The sequence below is a fragment of the Microtus oregoni genome, unplaced genomic scaffold (assembly GCF_018167655.1).
Source record: "Microtus oregoni isolate MIOR12 unplaced genomic scaffold, Mior012 000043F_ref0000047, whole genome shotgun sequence".
Taxonomy (NCBI): domain Eukaryota; kingdom Metazoa; phylum Chordata; class Mammalia; order Rodentia; family Cricetidae; genus Microtus; species Microtus oregoni.
The window spans coordinates 10861161-10884953 of record NW_024543210.1 but is presented as its reverse complement, the minus strand read 5'-3'; the positions used below and the strand labels follow the sequence as shown (position 1 = coordinate 10884953).

Here is a 23793-nt window from a genome sequence, read left to right as displayed (position 1 = left end):
TTGATATGCCCAGAAGAAAAAGCCACACTACTGCTAATACAAAGATAGACTCCCCTAGATCTTTCGAAGGGTGTTCCTATGTGGTTGTTTTAAAGGAGACGTGTCCTGAGGTTACTGTATGAATTGGGAACAGAACCTCAACTTGGAAGTCAACAGCAAATGAGGAATTATATACATTAGTTACTTTTGTAGCTGCCGTGGCCAAATTACCTGATCAAAATGACCTAAGGGAAGAAAGCATTATCTTTGCTCCTGGTTTCCCGAGAGCTCAGCCCATTTTAACAGGGGCTGCAGGGTAGAACGTGGCATTGGATGAACGTGGCACTCGACATGGGTGGTAGGGGGTCTCCACATCATGGTGGGTTGTAACCAGGGACCGGAAGCAGTGACCTACTTTCCCAAGTTAGAGTCCACTTCCCAGTGGCTCCACGGTGTCCCCAAACAGTGCCACCATCTGAGGACCACGTGTTCAGGATGTGAGCCTATTGGAAACGTTTTAGATTTAAGCTGTAACAAATGAGAACCATGTCTGTCTCCAGAAGGTATCATGAAAATCCTAAACAATGGAACTTTCCTGCTCTGCATTCCAGAAGTTGGGAGGCGCTTTGCTTTGTATATTGGTTTTCTTTTGGGCTTATGAAGTGACCCAGGTTGAGCAAAATGGGGAGTGATTCACAATTCTTGATGGCAAAACCAAAGAGCTGCTAAGCCTGCCCTTCATCCTTAAGTGCCTCTCTACCAAGGAGAGAGCATCCCATACTGGGCTCGCACATGGCTTCCTGGAAGGCAAAAGTTTAAAAGTCCATGGGAGGGGGAGGCCAGACAGTAGGAGTACCCTCAGGAGACAGGAGAAGAGGGAGCACCATGGAGAAAGGTTGGCTCTGGAAATAAGGACACATTCCTTCAAGACATACAAAGGCTGACAAGACGGCATGAAGAGAAGGCAGCATGAGACCGTGAGGTAGGCAGGTGCCTGACAGAAAGTTAGAGGCCATTGGAAGCAGCAGCTGAGTGGTGCAGGAGAATTGTCTGTAATCTGTCAATCATGTTTTAAATAAATGCTGATTGGCCAGAAAATATAGGCGGGAAAACCAGACAGAAAGTAGAAATGATGTAATGAGAACAGGAGAACTCTGGGAAGGAGGAAGTTGATTCCTCCCACTCCTGCCCAGACCACCGAAGCAGCAGGATGTGAGCTGCACCACTAAAAAAGGTACTGAGCCACATAGCTAACATAGATCATAAAAATGGGTTAATCAAGATGTGAAAGTTAGCCAGTGCTAGAGCTAATGGGCCAATCAGCTTATAATTTATGGAGACCTATGTGTGATTTTCTTTGGGGCTAAACAGTCATGGGGTACCAGGCAAACAAAAACCCCAACAAACAAACAGGCCCGGCCCCATTCATGTTACAGCTGAGGGGAATGGAATTTAATTGGGTGACCTTTGACATTAGTGTTTGCTTCCTAGGGCAGATCAACACTTACTCAAAGTCTGAAACCTGGGGTCTGGTGCCTGGTGCCTGTGTGGCCTGCCCACTCTTCATGGTCCAGGAAGAGCCTGCTTGGCTCCTCCTGTGAACTGCAGCTCTTTGGGTTCCTGGGCCGGTAGCTGTACACCTTAGGCTGTTTCTGTTGTTACAGGCTGTGTTTCTGTAGCCACGCTGCCTTCTTATAAGAACAGTTGTTGCTGGATTCGAGCCTGCTTGATTCTGTATAACTTCATTCATTTGATGGCATCTGTAAAAATCCTGAGTCAGGGGCTTTGCATGACCGTGAAGTGGAGGCAGGGTGGGGGCAGCTCCATACATGAATACAGAAAGCGAAAAGAATGCTGAACAACGCGGGGGCCTTGCTGGCATTCAGGCACATGAACTTGGGCAAAGTCAGTCTCATGCATACTTCACAGCACACAGGGGACAAAGTGAGCCCTGAGTGGGCGCCAGGGAAAGACAAGACAGAAGGATGCTTGGTTTAAACCCTGACTAGGAGGAAGCATTGCCAACGAAGGGTCTTATTTAGGAACAAGGGACAAGGAGAGCCCTATTGTAGGATGCTGGCTCCTCTATCTACAGCAGAAGTGTGAATGGGGCCGGGACCTGGGGTGCAAAGCAGTCATAAGGTAACAGTGATGTGATCCACAGAACCCAGAGGACATGGTCAGGGTTAGAAACTTCTCTGTGACAAAGGCCCCCATTCAAAGTCAACTACGTGAAGCAGGAGATCACACAGGGTCTCTGATGAGAGCTTCTGCATCAGGCCTCCCTACAGGCTCCCTGCAAGTCAAAGCAAAGCCCTGTCGGTGTTGATTGGGGCGCTCACATTGCACCCAGACCCTCAGGCCCTACACCGGCCCTGCAGGTTTACAAAAGCCCCAGGAGACTTGTGTGTTCATTAAGGTGTACACTGCCCTAAGGCTTCCAGTCACCTGTGCAGCTCAGAGAGATGTACTCATCCCCCAGCCCACTCCCCTACCTCCACTTTCTGTCTCTAAATTCCAACATCTTTAGCCTGTCCTCACCAGGTACAAGTAGCTGGTCCCAAACAATCACTGCACGTTGCTTTAAGTTGCTAGAGGCTAAGAGCCTAGTAGTCCAGGGTCATGGAAATCCAGACCTCAGAGCCCTAAGCTGCCAAGATTCTGAAGTTCTTCTTACCAAGGAGGAAGAGGCATGTGCCGGGGGTCATCAGAGGACAGCAGTGAGAAGGAGGGAGAAGGAGTGGCCGGGCAAACAGGAGGGTAGTGAAGAGGCAGGTCTGGATGCTGGACAGAATTGATGATGAATGTCACAGCTACCATCATGTCTATATTCCTAGACATTCGTGTTTCAGGCTTGTCCCTTCTGTGCCCACATTTGTGGGTGCTGGCTTTCAATGTCAGAGTTCAGTCAACCTGAGTCTTTTCTTAAAATTTGTTCTAATTCGTGATCCCCACCTCAAGAGAGGAAGTGCCTCAGCTTTGTGACCAACAGGATCTTGGACAGTGGGACAGGAAGGAGAACAATGGCCACTGATTAGAAAGAGAAAGGTCAACCTTCAGAAACCACTGGAATGTAAGAGTTGATACTATGTGATCCCCAGATAAGGTCATGGATGCCACTGTCTAGGCACAAATATACATCATGGCTTTGTAGAAGGATACTAGACCAGCATCCTGAGTCTGAGCCTCTGGCAAAGTGTTAGCCCTTGGTCACCTGCCACGTGACCCAAACCCAGCATAGATGGGGGAACTAAAGGAGGCAGAGCCCGCAGTGGGCCCTTGACAATGGCAGCTGAACCTGACAGGAGGATAATGGAGGAACCTGTGTTCTTCTGCTAGAACCGGTATTGGCAGAGGGGCAAACAGAATTTACACCTAACATTTCTGGAAGCTAGAAAGTCAAGTTCAGGGGTGGGCAGGGCTACCTTCGGCAGCTATGAGGGAGACTCTTTTTCCTCTCCTAGCTCCACCTGGCCCCCTTTGTGCTTGCGTGGTTTCCTCCTGTGTACTGTTGATACCTGGGTTACTCCTTTTCCTAGGATACCAGTCATCATAACCTTCATCATAACCCATTCCCTCCAAATAAGGCCATTTCTGAAGTGCTGCTGTGGGATTAGGACGTCCACATACGGATTCAGCTCACAAATGGGTCCTGTAGATCTCCTGAAAGAAAGGGGAGTCTTAGACCTCACAGAAATGTTTACAAACATAGAGTCCATGAGGGACTCCCTTCCCTTGAACAGCACCAATAGAGGGGTTCAGAGAGGGAATGGGGGTTCCCTGAGACCAACTCCTGATGGAAGGAATGTGTTGTTTATCCCCCAGGCCTTGGAGACATGGCAGTGTCTAACACCATCGGAAGCAACGTGTTTGACATTCTGGTGGGGCTTGGCATCCCGTGGGGCCTGCAGACCATGGTTATTAATTATGGATCCACAGTAAGTCCTGCCACTTCCTAAAGAAGGGCATAGGTATGTTTCCGGGGGAAGGATGGTGCCCACCCAGTTCCAGCCTGGAGCTCTGGAGAGATGTGTTACCCTTTGTCCTTAGCTCCCGTTCTCTTTGATGGCTTCTAGAACAACCTAGTCCTATCTGAAGAAGGAGTCCATGCTTACTACATGCTAATCGCTGTCTCTTGCTTTGGCTTAAGCCCACTAGCACCTCTCCCCATCCTGGGCCACTTCCTGATGAGCCCTGTAGACTTGAACCTGAGGCTCCCCCTCGTATGAGGTCCTGACCATTCCTGCATGCTCGTCTGAGGAAGCCCTGTGTTTCCGAGAGGAGAGAATGAATATTCTGAAGAGGGCTGGGCTTTTGGAATAGACTGGCCAAGCAACTCAAGCTTTGTGTGCTTTGCTTCCCAGGTGAAGATCAACAGCCGGGGTCTCGTCTATTCCGTGGTGCTGCTGCTGGGCTCCGTTGCTCTCACTGTGAGTTTTAGCTTCAAATGGGACCACTGTGCACATTTCATTCCATCCAGTCTAGGGTGGTGCACACCTATACATCTTATTTGGCAAATGTATACATCTCTGCCAAGGAGATGTGTATGCTCGAAAATAGCCAAAACCTTCTCTCTCTCTCTCTCTCTCTCTCTCTCTCTCTCTCTCTCTCTCTCTTCCAAGAGCAACTGCAGCCACCATGGTACTTCATCCTGAGCAAATAAGATGTCACCAGGGAACCAGGGCAGTGATCTTGGTCAGTGAAGGCCAAGGACCTGAGTTTGAGGCCCAGAACCTATATTGTTAAAATAAGGGGTCCTAATGGTGCACACTTGTAATTTGAGTACACACTTACAATTCAAGTGTAAGGAAAACAGAGACAGGCAGGTCCTTAGAGGCTCTCTGGCCACCCAACCTAGCCACGTTAGAATGTTCCAGGTTTAGTGAGAGACTTTATCTCAAAAGGAAGTAAATAACATTTGAGAAATGATAGCCAAGATTGTCCTCCAGGCTTTTCATGTACCCACATACATGTATGCCCCTATGTGCGCACACACACACATACAAAAATGTCTCTAGGGTTGTCATGTCACATGGTTACATTTCATTTCTTTCTGACTGGTCCAGTGAGAGAGAAATTCTCCTCACATGCTGAGCTGACAAACGGGGGGCATGATAGTCCTCGGGATAACACATAACGACAGTGCGATCCTCCCGGCTCTCCTGCACAGACGTAGGCTGTGCACTTTTTCTCTGTGGCATTTGATTCAGCCCTTGCCACTCTTGATGAGGAAGGTACTATTATTCCCATTTTGCAGAAGAAATTAAGGCTCAGGCGTTGCACAAGGTCACGGAGTTAGCAAGCAGCAAAACTCTGGTTTGAAGCCAGGTTGCTCTCTTTACAGAGCTCTATGCTCTGGGGAGGCAGATGTGGTCCATTCCAGAAAAGCCTGAGTCAGGGAGCTTGTTCCCCCAATGTATGCACAGCAAAGCGGCAGGGTGGGGCCAAGCAGTTCACCCAGAATGGCTCCAATGCGCCTGGGAAATGTGCTTGAGGGGAACAGTTATAATGCCAAGTTCTGAGGCAAAGGGGAAGGTCTGGTTTCCTTAGAGAAGGGCCATGGTGAGGACATGTCGTACCGTGAGGAAGTAGCCTGTGTCCTAGCGAAGGGCCAGTGTGGGAGACTGGCGACTGTGGATTCAACCAGAGTCTAGTCTCAACTAGACGGGAGTCTTGAGCATTTTATAAAATCTGGAGTCTACACTGTTAGGTTTGGTGGAAAAAGGCCTTTGGGTCTCTCGGCCTCACCAAGCCTAGCTCTCCACTTGTCTCCTTTCAGGTCCTTGGCATCCACCTCAACAAATGGCGCCTGGACCGGAAGCTGGGCATCTACGTGCTGGTCCTCTATGCTGTCTTCCTGTGCTTCTCCATAATGATAGAGTTTAATGTCTTTACCTTTGTCAACTTGCCCATGTGCCGAGAAGACGACTAAAGCCGAGCTGTTGCCCGGGAAACTGCTGTGGCCACCATGATGCTGGCATCTTCTCTCTCTCCTTCTCCACACAGGTCTCTCCTGCCTTGGCAGCCGCTGTCAATTCTTTCATGAGCTGGAAGGAAGGGCAACCATGATTTTGGTCATGGGCCTGGCCACAGGGCATCTGTTTCTGCATGTCAGGGGCCAGGCATTATTTGAGCAGCTCCACAGACTCTCTTGGCTGCCGACTGTGGGGACACATCGTGTCTCTTCTCTCTTGCACACTTTAGTCGCCAGGACTTTCGTGTGCCGTGTGTCTTTCTGTTCCATGTGCTCAGAACTGAGTCAGTCAGTGAACAGGTGTCCTAGATGAGCGCATAGTAGGACTGTGATTGGCAAGTGTCACCTCTGGGTCCGGAGAAGGCAGAGTGTGTCACCATGAGCATCCAGCTCTTCTGGGAACACTGGAAACTTGGAAGAGACAAGGCATTCACCTGCAGGGGATTGAGACCACTGCAGTTATAGAAAAAAATTAGGAAGCGTGGACACATCATTTCCCAGTAGAGGAGAGAAAAGCAAGCAAATACTGTTATCCTTTTTTATTGACACACTCAAAAGATGAGCAATGAAATATTAAAAATAAAACATCACATAGATCATCATACTTGAAGAATATCATTCCACAAAAGGATCATTGGCAGGGACCAAAATGGTTACCCTCGGAGAAAAAAAAATGAACCTTTTGTGTGTCATCTTGTGCTGGCTCCAAGACAATTTGGTTTGGAATATAGAAAAAAGGTGGACAAACACACAGAAACGGGTGCTAACTCGGAGACACAGTGGGGAATGTGGTCCCAGCGACAATTTCAGACCTTAGGATGCCACGCACCGCCCCTTCGGGCCTGTCAACTTCTCTGTTAATGCTCTACTTCCCACACCTCCCTGAAGGACCCAGCTTTTTCCATGCCCAATTGCAGAAGTGATGGTTAATGACAAGAGAGAGCATCCACAGACCCCTCTGTCCTGGTTGGCTGAAGCCAAGTATGAGAAACGGACCGTAGAAGTTTTAGAGCTAAGTGTTTCGACTTCACAGGCAAGGCCAGGGATGGGCGATGGACCCAAACACAGGCAAACACGAAACGATGCTTGACTGCTTCGTAGCTCTGAAATCTCTGTGTGACAGATTCGCGACTATAAACCATTCCTGGATTCTAATGAGAAAGCACAAATCAATTTTATATAGTGAAGTTTTTATTTTTTTAATGTTTCTATTGCAAAAGTCTATCAGGTCTGATGCACTTTGAATACTGAGCTATTTTGCACAGTAGAAGGCATGGGGATGACCCAGGGTAATGAGAGAGGGGTTTTTAATGATTTTAACCTTGGTGGCCACTGCAAATCCAGCAGCAGAGTCCTTCTGGGCCCATGGTGGAGTCTGTAGCGATATTCTCTGCATTTCAGGGGACCAAGTATTCAGGCTTGTGCTCCCTTAGGCAGAACTATGATGAGACCTCGCTCCCATTACCAGCCTTCAATTCGAGGTTCACATCAGTATTAGAAGGCTCAACTGAGTCCAGGCTTTGCTTTCTGTCTGTCTGGATAAGCTCAGTGGTCTTCAGAGAGAGACAGCAGAATTTCCCTTAAAAAGAATAGTTAAACCTGAGGGAAGGAGCCTGAAGGTGCGCCTCAGTATAAACTCAAGCTACAAGAGGCTTCAGAGTTACTCTAGGCCCTAGTAGCTCGTGTACCACACACACCAAACACACACACACATACACACACACACACACACACACACACTCCCTTTCACAGGCACGTGCTAGCTCTGAGTGCTTCTGTCTCCCCTTGGAGCCCCCTAACTGCTCTAAAATGTAAGCTTGGATTATTCTTATTTCATCAGCAATTGCCGTCAAGTAGATCTAGTTTAGCTGCAGGATGTAGCAAAGCTGGGGCCAAAGGTACCCATCACCCCTCCCAAGTTAGCTAGAACCCCTGATTGGCCAGGCTGGCACAGTGGCATGAGTCTGACGTTGCCCTGAGTGGAGATGTATGAATCTTAGTTCCTGGCTCAAGACCCCATGGAATATTTAATTTACCTAGAAGTTTTCCAAATCATATTCTAATACCTGCCCTTATTGAATGTCCCTAGCTTTTCCTGAAAAAAAAAAAAAAGACCAAATGCTCTTTCTTAGATGTTGTTAGAGCACAAGTCACAGCCTCCGCGGGTCTGCACTGTGTTTTGGTCCTCTGGGTCCTCGTATGGCTTTCAGAGAACACCCCAGCCTTCCCCCTCCTTCAGAATCTGCTGGAAGCTGGAAAGTGTCTCACAACCGCAGTTAGAAATGGAGAATTGTGTTCTCAGTATGTAGAGCACGCGTCTGGCTGTTGCCTCTGGTCTTTAATGTGCCGATGCACCTCAAAGGCTCTGGGCATCTCTCATGTCTAGGAAACCACAGGCTGAAAGTCAAAAGTTCTCTGTTTTTAATCAAATACTTTTTCCTCATGAGTTTAAATATTTATTTGGTAATATAGGCCTTCTTTAAAAAAATGCTTCCATTGCTATACAGAATTACTTTATTTTATCCCTAAAGTTAAGTTAGCATGGTGTAATTATTTTTGCTTCTAAAGAAATACAGTTAAAAAAAATACACTTAGCTTCTTGTCTCTTCGGAGGCAGAAAAACAAGCATAAATTTCTATGTTCAGTTATGTCTGTCTCTCTCCCAGCCTCTCTCCTCCCTGAATCCTTTACAGGTGTGGCAACCTGGGGACCAAGAGGGGTTTGGATCATTCCTCCTGGGAAAGCAGGAGAGAGTCCAACACAGCGCTGGACTCCTGTGTCCTCCCCACTCCCTTGACTGTAAAGTTGTACTGCTCTTGTCCCATACTAGATCAGTGGCCTTCTAGTCCACCTTGGCTTGTCTTCCCCTGGAAATCAGCAGCGAGTAGTACATACCTTTGAACCCACCAGGGCACTATGTCCACACCTGCACACTATCCCAACGCTGCCTGGGCCCCTGGGGGGAAGGCTCGGGCCTCTCTTTGCCACCTGCCTTTCCCTCCTTTGTAAGTTAGCCTTGTAAATGGATGGAAAACATGGCTGTGCTCTAGGTAGGTGCTTACAGGACAAAGAACTTGCTGGTTAGAGTTAAAATTGCCAGGAGACTGAACCCATCAGCCAGGTTTCAAATGCTTGCCAGAGGAGCTCTGATGTCTCCCAACACAATCTCCACAGGGGTTGTCCTTCTCTAGGGCAGTGACCAGATGTATCCAGGACACATCCTGAGGGGATCCATACCCTGGGATGGCTCAGATGCAAGGACGTGTACATAGAAAGTTCTAGACATTTTTGAAAATGTTCTCCTATTAATTCTTGAGTGACAAGAAGTCCTGATTCCTACCAGTTGACTACCTAAGGCCCTGTCTCCCTAAGCCCAGATCCCTCTGTCCCCGTGTAGACTTTCTCCAGGTGTGACCACTTCACCCTGGTTCTCTGGTCTCTGCAGCTTGTCACACCTCATGAGCCCCTCAAAACTCATACCCCAACTAGGCTTCCTCAAAGTCTAGCACAGCAGTTCTCAACCTGCGAATCTCAACCCCTCGGGGGGGGGGGGTCAAATGACCTTTTCACAGGGGCCACCTAAAACCATCAGAAAACACAGATATTTACGTTATGATTCATAACAGTAGCAAGATTGAAGTAGCAATGACAATAATTTTATGGTTGGGAGTCCCCACAACATGAGGAGCCGCATTAAAGGGTCCATTAACCGTAGGAAGGTTGAGAAGCACTGGTCTAGAGAAGGGGGCCTTCCTATTTTCTAGGCAGCTCTTCCCACTGTCAATTCTGTGGCCACAGGAGAGAGACATTTGTGGTCTCTGCCCACAGGGCACAGAAGAGGGGACTCTGTGAACACAGCCTGCCTTCTTCCAGTCTTGCTTGCATGAGGTTTTGCTTTGCTGCAGAGCACGGATGCCTAAAAGGCACGTTCCCAGGGCACAGTCAGCAGGGTGGTCCATGGTTGGCATCTCTGAAGCCACAGCATCAGCTACAGAGTTCACATACATGTCACGTACATGCTGTCATGTTACCAAATATATATAGCGTATACCCAGATATATACATACACATATATGTATATATATAATAGCCCCCCAAATCTCCTAATGTTTTAAGTAGGTTTACAAATTGCTGTGCCCCAGAGCTGTGCGTTTGGACACTGCTGATGGTTATTTTTTTGATAAAAGCAGCCCCAACCTGAGTACTAGCCTTGTGATTCCCTTCATGTCTGGACTTGGGATAATGTCCCTTCATCACAGTGCCACCGAGTACAAGCAAATGCATGCCTACATGCGGCTGGGAAATGGGACACATTTCTCCACTTCTGCCCCCTAAGAGGGGCGATCATTTTAGGGAAGCCAGCTGAGTGATCTAGCAGCTTTGGTCACCCTGGGGGTGGTGGGGGAACATTAGCAGTATAGCCTTCCAGTTTCCATGTGGCTGACTCCTCAGATACCCACGCCCACCCACGTACCCATGCACGCACTGCTAGGGAGTCAGGGCTCCCTGCCGAGGCGTCTTTCACCCTGTGTTTCTAAAGCTCTTCTACCCCCTCTCTTTCCTGTCCAGTTGTCCAAGTTGCATTGCTTCCCCCACGCCCCTCAGCAGGGCTGAAATCCAATCTCCTCTAGAGTGCCCTGGTGTCGTCCTGGGGACTCTGGGAAGGGTCTAAGCGTTGAAAACACAGTCTCCTTCTGTGAAGGGCAAGGCTGTGACTGGGTGGCTTGTCTGTCCATTACACTGACAGGGCCAGGGCTTGTCTCCTCCTTGTAAACACCCAGGATAGATGCCAGCATGACCCACATTTCTTTCCACAGCACTGTCATAAGCCAAGCAGTGACTGCTCAGGCACAATGCTACTAGTGGCTCTTCCATCCATGAGTTCAAGAAAATCCTTGATCCTGGGCCTTCCCTGCTCCGTCCTTAGAAAACAAGTTTAACTGTTGTTGTTTTTAGCTATTAATAGAAGAGACCATGTGGTTTGGGGTTTGGTGTGATCAGCTTTTTTCTACTATGGAAAGGTCTAAGACAACACTCACCCTTTATCACTCTAGAATTTCCTGCAGGGAAGTTTTGGGGTCCACTCCAGAGGAAGCACGCAGTCCTCTTCCAGTAGGAGGACTTTCCTACTTCTGACCGTGCCTGAGACCTAGACAGGGTCACTCTGCTCCTTTAAGTAAAGTGGGTGCTCTGCTGGGGGTTCTAGCTGCTGGGTGTCCTGCCTCACTTTGAACAACTACCCCTCTGAGCTGTGGACCCTGTGACTACGTTCAGGCTTCTTCCACCTGACCTGCACCAAGCTCATTTGGGGACCTGGCGGACAAAGCTGTGGCTGATCCACTGTGGCTGACTTTTGGGGAATCTCCAGTCTGTGGAGGGTTGGCTGCTAGTTGGTGAGGCTGAATGTGCCATTCAGAGCGTTCTCTCCTGGAAGGGCGCCCTCCCCACCGTGTCTCCAAAGTCCTTCCTGATGTCTGATTACACAGAGGCAACAGAAGGCTGCCAGCCAGCTGTGCCAGATCCAGGGGCAGAGGTAGGACTGCCAAGCGAGCTGGGTGTGAGATGGCCAAGAACATCCAACATGCCAAGGGCCAGGGCTGGGCACAGTCTTCCCAGGGGATTTGGACCTTTTCTCAAAAACAGCCTCGCCTGACCAGGTCACAGCAGATGGAGGCAGAGGAGTCTTGAATCCTAAAAGAGCCTCCTTATAAGCCCTCCAGCCCGAGAACTTCTGAGGCCATCCATATGCCACTGAGTGCTCGCAAGACATCCGTGGCATGCTGGGCTGAGCAGTGCCATCTTTGTTCATTCTCTGGCAGGCAGAGCAGGAGCAAGGGGTTGGAAAGCTGTAAATAATAAATATATTTATGCCGCTATTTATTTTTTCAATAACTGTGACCTCCTGCACTGTGAATGCTCTGTGATATGAGATTCTTAGTTTAATAAACTGTCATTAAATTTGAATGAATTGATATTACTGGTTCCTAAGCACTGGCATGACTTACTTTTCCTGTGAAGAAAAACAAACTAGAGTAAAATATGAAGCTAAACCTTTCTAAGATGCCTAGCAGTCTGTGTTGTTATGCACTATACCAAAACCCTGGACACATCAATACAGCAAACAAGCACAAAGCCCCCCTCCTGATAGGCCTTCCATTCACATTTCCATAGACACAGACATGTTTTGCATTTTTGGATTTTTGGAAAGAATCACACTGGAATAACAGCCATTGGAAACCATTCCTATTTGCATATTGAGAAAAAAATAAACTTAAAAAAAGGATGAGAAGTTGAAGCTTTTAATTACAATGGTTGGAAATTAAAATAATGAAGTTGGGCTTGTGGTGCCCCTAGACCAGCTGGGATGAGTCCAGGGGGCCCCACCCTTTCCTAGTGAGGCTGGGTCACACACTGTGTCCCACCACACACTTTACAGGGCTTCAGCTTAGTTGTTACCATCTTGAAATTGTGTGTGTGCATGTGTGTGTGCTGCACATATGGACACGTTTGGGTGTGCATGTGTGCGTTTGGAGACCGGAGACCGACATCAGATGCTGTCTTCTGTCACTTCCCACCTCACTTTTTGAGGCAGTATCTCTCGCTGAGAACAGCATTGCTATCGGGCTGAGCCATCACACAGAGATACTTTTAAAAAAAACAGTTTTATTATATTTCTTTACTGGGGAAAGCGACACATGTACACACCACAGAACCCGTGTGGAGGTGAGAAGACAGTTTGTAGGCGTCGGTTCTTTCCTTCCTTCCACCATGCGGGTCCCAAAGACTGAACTCAAGTTTCCAACCTCTGCAGCAAGTGCTTTGACACACCAGGCCATCACACTGCCTCGCAGAGACGAGTATTTCTGGGTAACGCATGTTCGCTGTTACACTGTTCGCAATAGCAGGGAAGTAGAATCAGCCTAGAAATTCATCAAAGAATGAATGGATAAAGAAAATGTGGCATAAATTAGTGGAATTTCAGCCATAAAAAGTTTATAAAAATTTGTAGAAACTAAAATACACGGTATGTTCTCTCTCTCTCATCTGTTCTAGCTTTTAATTTTTATTTATTTCTTTATTTATTTTTTCATGAGACAGGGTCTCTGTGATTCTGGCTGTCTTGGAGCTCCCTACGTAGATCAGGCTTGAACTCAAAGATATCTGCCTGCCTCTGCTTCCCAAGTGCAGTATTAAAGGCATGGACCACCACAGCTATATCTATCATATATAGTATCTATGTGGGATGGGTGTGTAGGGGCCCCAGAGAGGGGGAAGGGCATTGAGGAGGTGGAAAGGGTAATAGAGCTAATAGAGCACTTGTGGAAAGTTGAAAGGGGTGAAAGGGTAAATGGAGTGGGGAAGGATCAACCTAAACAACCTATCTATGAAAGCACCAGAATGAAACCTGCTAGTCCGTGTGGTCACTAAATAAGCATGGGCTGAAATACTCGGCAGTTAAGAACACTTGATGCTCTTGTAGAAGACTTGGGTTTGATTCCCAACACTCATCTGGAGTCAACCATCACCTGTAACTCTAGCTCATGGGTTCTGAGGCCCCTTTCCAACCTCTGAGGGCACCAGGTACATGTGTGGTACGCAGACATGCATGCAAGCAAATACACTCATAATAAAAATAACCACCCCCCCCCCAAATTTTAAGAAGTAAATGAAAAAGCACATTTGCCACGATGCTGCTACTTGGCAGGCAGTAATCTTCGCATACAGACTCCTCACGAGCTGCTAGGGCTGGGCTCCTGGACACCCACCTTTTAGAAGAGGAGGTTGGTCCCAGGAGTTTAAGGAATTTGCCCAAGGCCACACAGTGGGGATGAAAAGAATGGAACAGAGGCTGGACCCTGTGGTCTGAAGCAGAGAAAGCTGCTGTCTCCTAGCAACCACACGCCCTCAGCAGCACCCAGGAGAGTGACTCCCCATTTGAGGATACTTTTACCTGAGGACCAGGGGTCTCAACAGAGAGAACAGCAGAAGCCCAGGCTGGGACCATGGCCTGGTGACCACCAGGTAGGACTAAGTGTCTCTTCATCATGCCCAGCTTACTGTCAGTCACAGCTTCACAGACGCCTCCCTGGTTCATGTAGAAGATGGCCTGAGGACACCACAGTGATTCACAGAGAAGGTAGATATTCTCCCGAAGGAGAATGAGCTGGACACTAATCAATTCCACAGAGTGAAAAAGAAGCAATCACTGCCTCCCCCAAGCAGTTAAGGAACAACCAGCTCCTCGAAGACACAAGGCTCCCTGCCCTAGACTCTAGGGGAAAAGGCCTGTGAGAGAGACTAATAATTCCAGAAGTTTCCACCATGGGCACTCAAGCTATTGCAGGCTGTAATTCATTTTTTTCTCATCTCTAGCTAAAGATGGAGGTAGGGTCCTGTTTCTAGGTCTTTCCATATGCTGGTCTACCCTCCAAAGATGCTCCATTTGAAACCTACTCCAAGGTTTATGTGATGGCACCTGCCTATAACCTCAGGGATTATAGGGCCGCTGAGGCAGGGGGATTATGAGTTCCAGGTCAGCATGGAGGATATAGGGAGACCCTGCCTAAACAAACAAAAAAACTTACTCTAACAAACCATGATGGAAACGAGGTGAGAGTTTGCTTCTTGTTCATATAGATGAGAAAGTTCAATGTGCTCCTTGGTACCCAGCATCCTTCTAGGCTACTTCCTCTTCCCCAGAGTCCTAAATGGCTACCTGACTTCATCTTGGCTACAACCTCATGAGCACCTTGAGTCAGAACCAACCAGTTGGGCTGCTCCCAAGTTTTTAGCCAAGCAAGGATCTGGTGGTTGATGGCTCATATCCTAGCACTTGAACAACTGGGGAAAGAAGACCTCAAACTCAAAGCCAATTTGGGCTCCATAGCAACACCATCTTAAAAAAAAAAAGACATAGATTCATCCTGATTCATAGAAATGATATAAAATGGGAGGGTTATTGTTTAAAGGTGTTATGTTGGAGGTGATTTTTTTATCCCTCAGTGATAACGAACATTATATATACAATGTTTCCGCCATGTATCCCTGAGCCTCTAACCCAGGAATGCATGGGTGAGGGAGAAGAGCTACAGATTGAATACACAAACCCTGAGGGAGGAGAAACGAATCCTGTCACATAGTGTCCTTGTCCTTGTGTCGGTGGCCCCAGCAGTGAACACAGCCAGGGACTGCAGCTAGCATCCTTTAGGAACCTTCACTCAGTTAACGAGGGATCCTTGACTTTGCCACAGGGGAGAATTCTAGAATGAGCCATTGTTAAGTAAAGTTGAAGTTTATTTTAAAAAAAAAAAAAAGGAAGAAAACACCCAGGGAAAAAGCAGGGCACACCCAAGAGCATAGGTGTGTTTCTCAAATAAGATGTTCTAGTGGTGACTGTCTACAGGATTTTAGAGACTTGGAACTTCATTGCTTAAAGGGCTTTTAAGGGACCCCCTCTTTCTTAAATAAATAGTCTCTATTTAAATTTTTATTTTTATCTATCTATCTGTTTTGATAAAATAAAGTTATCGGTTGTTCCTAAGGTGCCATAGATGAGACTACAACCTAATAAGGTAAAACCAGGAGCCACGAGGACTGCAAAGGAGATTAGAATGCACCTTTTACTATAAACTGGGTAGCTGGGAGAGTCCTAGAAAACGGCAGGTTTGTGGATGGGAATGGAGAATGGCCTGAAGGAAATGTTAACTGTGCTGAAATCTGGCTTTCAGCTGGCAAGAGGTTTCAGTCTGACTTTATCCAAATAGTCTCTTCCCAACTTGCCATAGTTCTCCATCTTTCAGATCTGTCTCCCTTCCCTCGTCCTGGGCACACAGCAGGACTGCATTTGCCTGGCTCTAGGTGGGAACTCTGCTCTCTGGGATGAGCCTGACCTCCTGGCTTGCCTTCTGGCAGATGAGCTAGCTTGGAGAAGCTAAGCCGCTTAATATGTAACCACTGGCCTCTTGTCAAAAATGTAGCTCAGCTTCCCAGAGGTCACTGTTGCAAAGTCTCTTTCCATCCCCTCATTCTCAGGGCTGCCAAAAGGAAGGCCCAGACCGGCAGGGGAGAGCCTGCCTGAGCCTGCGACCAGCAGCTAGTGTTCAAGCAGGGCTGGGTCTGTCCAGGCTTCTCTGTGGCTATCCTACATTGTCAGGAGGGGCAAGAAAAGAACTTTCCAGAAAACTGACTCTCTGCACTTAATGTTTGCAACATTGTCAGCAGGTTGAATGACAACAGTGACTCAGGGCTTTGATTTTTAATGATAATAAATTACACAATACCCTTCCTAATAAACTCAGGACGTCATGTCCACAAGTTGTTCTTGCTGATTGGTTTTTTTTTTTTGTCAGCCTCTTGCAGCTGTAACAACCTCTTAGCAACTGATAAATGACACAAATACTATAAATGAACATACTTTTGTTGACTACCAAAGGGAAATCACAAAGGTACAAACCAGAATTCCATCCCTGATCCCATGGACACTCTGTTACCAGATAATGGTTTTTGAAAAAAATGTAAAAGTGATTGTTTCGTTTTTTGCTTTTTACAACGTAACAGCCAAAATGGCACTTTTAAAGTCAGCACTTTGAAATCTCATCTGCCCATAATAATCCTGTACTTAAGCATATGTCCTGATGTGAGTCCAGATGTGTGAGCAGCCCTGCAAAATTTCCCACCACGGAGCAGCAAAATGACTCACTGTGTTAAAGGTACGTGCCACCAAACTTGACAACCCAAGTTTGGTCCCTAGAGCCCGCGTGGAAGAAGGGGAAAACCAACCTCCCACAAGTTGTCCTCTGACCTGCACACATGCTCTGTGCTGCAAGCATGCCCACATCCACACATAGGTGCCCACACACCAACACACAAAGTAAGGAAGCTAATAGACACATGAATGTAATTTAAAATAGTTTTAGACACCACTATTAGCAAGACGTTGAACATATTGATCAGTGTCCTCGTGTGAACCCAGCTGTGACAGCGCTGGAAGAGAAAGTGATGAAGCCTGCATAGTTCTGGGCTAATGTCAGCGTCTTTTTAATCACGTTTCAGCCCCTCCCTGATTTGATCAAGGAAAAAGTCACACACACACACACACACATACACACACACACAACCCTCAGGCCAAGTGTAAGTTCTATTGCTTCTTAGCAGTAAGACCCATCAGGGTCTGGCATTATCCTATTCAGAGGGCAGGCATGCGACCACCGTCTAATTGCATGTGGAGTTTCAGTCCATAACAGGAGGTTTTTCCCCTTCCTGCAGGACACGTGATCTTGATTGTTCTCAGGAGCGACCTTGGAGTCATGGGAGAGCTAACCTTACAGAGGCCAACCCCAAGGTGGACAGAGCAGGGAGAGGGATCAAATATCAGTGGCTGATGGCACTACCTAACCCTGGCTCCTTCACATATGGATTCAGCCACATCAGGTAGTTTCCAAAGATGGCTGGCTGTTCCACGGCTGTTACACACCTGAGTTGGTCTCTGACAACACAAGGTAAGACGTCACCTCTGTGACTAGATGTCACCTCTGTGATTAGTTCGTGTAAGACTGGGACTTTCCAGCTTTGGTGCAAGAGCCCTCCCTTGGTGGCCATCTCAGTCTGAGCACATTGAGGAGTGTGAGGAGCCGAGGGAGGTGACTGAGGTCCTCAATCCTTTAAGGAACTCAGTCCTGTCCATGCACCTGCCTGGGAGCAGACTCCTCCCTGGCTGAGCATGCACATGAGACGCCAGCCTGGCAGCGTTTAGCTACTGTCCGCGAGAAAAGAATATGGCTGCAGAAGCAGCCCTCAGCATGTGCCCAGACTCTACTTCAGAGATACAGATGTGTGTGTCAGCACCTTGTGCTTCCTGACAGCTGCAGCTTCTCCCAGCAGAGCCTGGTGACATGTCACTTCAAACCCTTCTCAGCCAGGGCAGAAGTTTGTGTTTCTGTATGGCCATGGCACAGGGCTGGTTTAGCAATAATAGCACGTCCATACTCCAAAGCCTCAGGAAATGGAAGTTGGGGAACCTGTCGGGCATCAGAAGAAGGTGAGAACCCACAGAGCTGCTTCCTGCCGACCTCTTTCTGCTGAATGAAACATCCTGAAGGCCACTTTGCCATTGTTTCAGTTTCTCCAGTTGGGTGTTTTGACCTGGCTCGTCTGGTGACACTTCTATCCCATACATCAGCAGAGGCACCTGAGTGGCAGTTATCTGACAGCAGCCACACTAGCATGTCCAGTGCCTTGGTTACTCTGTCCAAAGCTCACAGCCAGAAGCCCCAGGGTCTGATCTCCCCCCACTCCCAACACAGACCAAAGGACCCACAGGACTGATCAAGGGGCTGCCTTGTCCACTCCCCCAGCTTCCAGTCACCATAGTCACAATGGGTCAGGAAGGAAACATGAGGTTGTTCCCCTAGGTTTACCAGGAACCTCTGAAGGGCACAGCCATTTCAGGGTCTGTTGTGGAATATTTGTTTACACTGTGAAGATGTGTCTTTGTCAAGGCGCCTTCTGATTGGGTTAATAAAGAGCTGAATGGCCTATAGCTAGGCAGTAAGTGGTTAGGCGGGACTTCCAGGGACAGAGAGGACTCTGGGGAGAAGAAAGGTGAAGTCATCAGCCAGACACATAGGAAGCAGCATGAGGAGTACAAAGAAAAGGTAACTGAGACACGTAAAAGAACATAGATTTAAAAAAAGAGGTAATTTAAGTTATAAGAGCTCCTAAGTTATTGAACAAGTTTTCATAATTAATATTAAGTCTGACAAAAAATATCTGCCTACAGAGGTCTGGTGAGCGGCCAGCCTTCAGGAGGCCTCTCTTGAGGCAGGAGGAAGGCCTGGGACTGATCTGTGGAACTCAGGCTCTTCGGGTTTGTCCAGAGTCAGAGCTGTGTCCCACGAGGAAACCTATGGGGTCTAAGCGTGGCTAATCAGCCTGAAGGGCCCGGCCGGGTGCTGTATAGGACGGTCCACCAACCCAGGTCCAAGGACACCTAAGAGTGGCCTGCCTGCTTATTTGAGGAACAACAACCAAAGATTCCTTCCTGGGGGGGGGGGGGAGGGTAGCTTTCTTCTGGCCTCATGTGTGTCTATTACAGACAAGCAATGGAGGTTCTGAGACAGATGTACCCACCACTGCCCAGCTAGTCCTGGGGTTGGATTGGAACATATGGCTGACGTCTGTGTCCAACTTCCAAACAGGAAGTTACAGGAATTATTGAGGGAGATGGCAAAAGAGATGACTGTGGCCCAGGGGTGAGTTAGCCTTGGAGAAGAGATCACTGCAGGGGTGAGTTAGCCTTGGAGAAGAGATCCCTGCAGGGGTGAGTTAGCCTTGGAGAAGAGATCCCTGCAGGGGTGAGTTAGCCTTGGAGAAGAGATCCCTGCAGGGGTGAGTTAGCCTTGAAGAAGAGATCCCTGCAGGGGTGAGTTAGCCTTGGAGAAGAGATCCCTGCAGGGCCTGGGGGTGGTCTGAGAGGGAGGCTGCCAGCAATCTGAATACACAAAGGGGAAGTAGCATGAGCTGGGGTGGCTTTCTGGAGACCACACTTTTTGTGCCTTTCGCAAACAAAAACTAGTTTGATTGGGATGCAATTCAACCAGCCAAAGTGTATAATTTGATGGTTTTCATAGAGCCACAAAATTGTGCAGCCGGCACCACAGTCAATTTAAAAACATTTTCATCCCCACCAAAGAACCACCATAGCCACTGCCAGTCTGCTCTCCACTCTCCTCTTCCCCCAGCTTCTAGAAACCACCAGTTTATTTTCTGTGTCTGTGAAATTGCCTATTCTGAACACTTCATACAAATGGAATGTGGGTTTTGCCACTGGCTTCTGTCGCTTAGCATTGTCTTCAGATTCATCCATGTAGCTGGGCAGTGGTGGCGCACACCTTTAATCCCAGCACTTGGGAGGCAGAGACAGGTGGATTTCTGTGAGTTTGAGGCCAGCCTGGTCTATAATAGCTAGTTCCAGGACAGGCTCCAAAGCTACAGAGAAATCCTGTCTCAAAAAACTAAAAAAAAAAAAAAAAAAAAAAAAAAAAAAAAAAAAAAAAAAAAAAATCCATCCATGTAGAAGCACCATTTTGTTGGGACCCCATTCATTTTGTGGCTGAATTATATCCCCTGATTAAATATCATTTATCAGCTGTACTCATTCATCGGTTGGTGCATGCTTGATTGCCTCTACATACTGGCTTCTATGAGTAGTTCGTATTTCTTTCTGTGCTGGGGACTGAATGTAGGGCCTCACATACACATGCTAGGTGAGCATTCTGCCACCGAACTCCTGCCCCAGTCCTGGATAATAAATAAGGCTAGTATACACAGTCATATCTAAGGTTTTCACTGGATACACCATGATGGATAGCTTTGTCAATTGACACAACCTAGAATCTCTGAGAAGAGAGTCTCCATAAGGGATTGTCTACATTAGCTTGGCCTGTGAGCAGGCTGTTGAGGGAGTGTCTTAATTAAGTTATGGATGTGGGAAGACTCAGCCCACTGTGGGCAGCTCCATCCCCGACACGGAGTCCTGCCCTGCCTTGACTTCCCCACAATGATGAGCTGTAACCTAGAACTGAAAGCTGAAATAACCCCTTTGGGATGTGCAATTGAGGGTAGGATCTCTGGATACTGGGTAACCTTTTTGAGGAACTACCAAGACTGCTTCCCAAAACAACCGCCTCTGGTTCCATTCCCAGCAGGAGGCTGTTAACATGCTTCTCTCACTTCCACAGGCCGGTTTGGAGGAAATGATAACAGAGAAGTAGAGGTAAGGGGTGTGCGGACACTCTAGCAGAAGTGTGTAACAAGACAGGGTTATGTCTCTGGTAACTAGTAGCCAAGGATATGGATGGACGTTGGTTACTCCTATCATGCACAAGACAGTCCCAAGCACAAAACTTACATCTGTCCCCAGTTGACTAAATAGTGCCCAGGCTGAGAATGAATCAGACGAGGTGGTATTTTGAGGTCGGCTGTTACCCGTTCTCATGGGCTTGGCAGGCTCAGTAGACATTTTTTGAGTGGCTGGGCACTTAAAGGAGAGGCCTCAAGCCTTGACGTTGTTGTATAAGCTGGCAGGTTTTCTTCCTCTGCCGTCCTCTGGGTGTGGTACCTGGCACAGGTGCGTTAGACGGCAGGCTTGACAGATGCTATCTGCCCTTTTAAACAGTGCGCTTGTCAACACGGGCAGCATCAAAGGAAGACTGGAGCGGCTAAGTGTCAGGGATGTGGAGGAGGTGCCCGGCCTTGGGAGCTGAGGGTAGGCTGTGTGGCTCCCTTTGGGATGGAGGAGCTCCCAGTCGTGCCCTGGGCCTTGTCACCTGCCGGCCCTGAGCGCCTCGCTGCCCGGTGCCAACTTGGAGACTTTCCTGTAAGTTTCCCTCGCAGGCTCCCCGCACGGGCCAAGGCGACAAGCCCGCGCAGCCCTCGACCCCGGCACCGCCCGCCGCCAGGCCCGGCCCCAGGGGCGCGGCCCGGCTTCCGCGCTCCCCAGGGGGCTCCGGGCTGCAAGCCGCCGCCGCCGAATGGCTTCTGACAAAAAGCCCTTGACCACCAGGGCCGGCCTCTTCCTGCGAGCCCCGCGCTCTGCGATCCAGGAAGTGGAAGCCAGCGGCCCCGCGCTTCCCCACTGGGCGCGCGGCTGGCGGCGGCGCTTGGCCCGACCCTCGGCGAGGGACAGCGCCAGCGCCACGCGGAGGTCGCCGTGCCTCTGAGCCCGGCGGAGCCGCGTCCCCAACTGCGGGCCCCACGATGCGACGCGCAGAGGCGCCCGCGAGCGCCCACCCCTCCGGGTAAGTGGCAGCCCTGCACCTTTGCTCTGCTGGGTCACCAAGAGTCCTGGCTGCTCAAGAGGGACCCTGGGCTGCGGACGTTTGGGTGTCGTGTTGAGATGGCAGCCCCTCACCCCCCACCCAGTAGAGACCAGACGTGGGATTTACAGGGAAAGGGGGAGGCACTGGTGAGTGCAGCACTTGGCCAAACTTTCGAACTCAAACTTTTTTTAACTGGAAAAGCAGCGCACATTCCCCGCGGCTGGGCGGATTTGGTTAGAGTATATCTGTATTTGTACTTGTTCGAGCCCGGTGTGTCTGTGTAGACATGGCTCCTGCCCGGGCTGAACTTTGGAAGCAAGCATTAGTTGTCCTGACGCAGCCAGCCCCATGCACCCCAGTGTACCGCTGTTCTGCCTGAGCCCCAACCCCCCTTGCACCCTCCTGTCCTGGGGCTAGGAGGAGAATGGGATGGTAGATCAAAGACATCTACAACTTCAGGAACCCCACCAGGCAGCCCTGATTGAGGCGCCACCGGGATCCCCTCTGCTAGCCGGCTGGATTGACAGGGACAGTAACCTTTGGACTGTCCTCTGCTTCTGCCAAGCCTGGTGTGTGAGGAGGGTCTAGGGTGCTCGGGTGCATATGGTTGACGGGATCTCAGGGCACAGATTCATCCTAAAGGGAGTGAAACTAAATGGCTTAGGGACTGCTACTTTCCTGCTCTTTCCTACCCCCCCTCCCCCACGAGAGATTAGCTCGGGAAGGGTCAGTTTTGAAGCGGAACTGAGTAGAAAGCGATTTCTGTGAAAGCCTTCCAGGACTTTCTGAGGTGCCATGGCTGATGGGCGCATCTAGGGCGCCATACTTTTGTATTTTCATTTAAAAGTCCCGGGCCTGGTCTTGCCGCTGGCTGGCTGTTTTAAGTCTGTGACCTCATCTCCCAGGACCTTGGGTCTCCACTCTGTAGAACAGGAATTCTGTACCGATCTTGTGTGTGTGTTTGGGTGGGTGGGGGGGGGGGCTGGGAGTGGCCCGTCGGGGCCCTTAAGTCATGTAGATCTGACTGCGTCCTTCCTCCTACCCCCAATCCCAGCTACAGCCACAGCCCGGAAATTCTGTGTTGATGCTTCCTTCTCTGGGGAACTGGGAATTCTGATGGGGAAGGGACTCCTGGGAGCGAGTATCTGCTGTACCCTGGGTGGGAAGGTTAAGCCGGCTAGAAAAGGAGGGTGAGAAACCTGGCTATGACCTCATCTACTTCCATTCCCCACCCCCAGCCCCACCTCCAAGATGACCTGGACTGACCCATTTCCTTCTGCTTTTCCTTGTTCGTGCCTGCTCCAGTGATTTAATCCATGCCTCAGTTTACCTACAAGGATAAGCAATTGTCACTACTCTTCACAGGCCGTTTTTAGGGTTAAGTTAGTCGAAAGCATTACGCAGGCTGGCTGGAAGGTGAAGTCCTTGACAGTTATTATGATCATTGTCATCTGTTGGGTGGGGACCTTCCTTTTGCCAACTGGGTGATTGGGACAAAGTGCTCTGACCTCCGCCTCATCTGGAAATCCTCCTTCACTAGGGTTGGAGTGGATGGATTGTGGTGTGGAGAGATGGGTATGAGCTGGTGTGTGTGAACCTGACGCTCATGTGTGTGTGGAGGCCAAGCACTGATGTCATGTGTCTTTTTCAGTCGCTCTTGGACTCAATTTTTTTAAGACAGTTTCTCACTGGACCTCACTGATTCATCTTGCCTACCTGGCCAGGGAGCTACAGAGGTCTGCCCACCTGGTGTTATATGTGTTCTGGAGAAGCAGACTCAGACCCTCGTGTTGACTCAACCTTCTCGCCAACACCCAGATGAGTTGTATCTAAGCCTCTGTTTATAGGCAGTATAGGAGCTAGGCCACTCTCTGACTTGCTTAGGACAGTGCCTGGTTCATGCTAAGCGCTCTTGAGCAGAATTTGCTGAGGGAAATGCTTGTTACTTTGTAGACTCTTTACGTGGGAACGGTTCCTAAGTGGCCTGTGTCAAACCTCATACTTGGGGCAGGGCCCTCAGGG

General features: G+C 48.9%; 2 protein-coding genes across 4 annotated transcripts in view; both read left to right on the top strand.

Annotated features, from left to right (window-relative positions):
* Slc24a4 (solute carrier family 24 member 4) overlaps positions 1 to 11917 on the top strand; it is a 142984-nt gene extending 131067 nt beyond the window's left edge. For both annotated transcript variants that reach the window (XM_041633204.1, XM_041633203.1), the window contains exons 15-17: positions 3805 to 3917; positions 4344 to 4409; positions 5759 to 11917. In XM_041633204.1, the coding sequence (XP_041489138.1) occupies positions 3805 to 3917; positions 4344 to 4409; positions 5759 to 5911 (332 nt within the window). In that variant the 3' untranslated portion in view covers positions 5912 to 11917. The remainder of the gene's footprint in view (positions 1 to 3804; positions 3918 to 4343; positions 4410 to 5758) is intronic.
* A 9249-nt stretch (positions 11918 to 21166) lies between these two features.
* The window catches only part of Rin3 (Ras and Rab interactor 3), a 108199-nt gene continuing 105572 nt past the window's right edge, over positions 21167 to 23793 (top strand). The window contains exon 1 of one of the 2 annotated variants that reach the window (XM_041633398.1): positions 21167 to 21750. In XM_041633398.1, coding sequence (XP_041489332.1) covers positions 21710 to 21750 — 41 coding nt within the window. In that variant the 5' untranslated portion in view covers positions 21167 to 21709. The remainder of the gene's footprint in view (positions 21751 to 23793) is intronic. The other variant, XM_041633397.1, reaches the window with a different exon arrangement.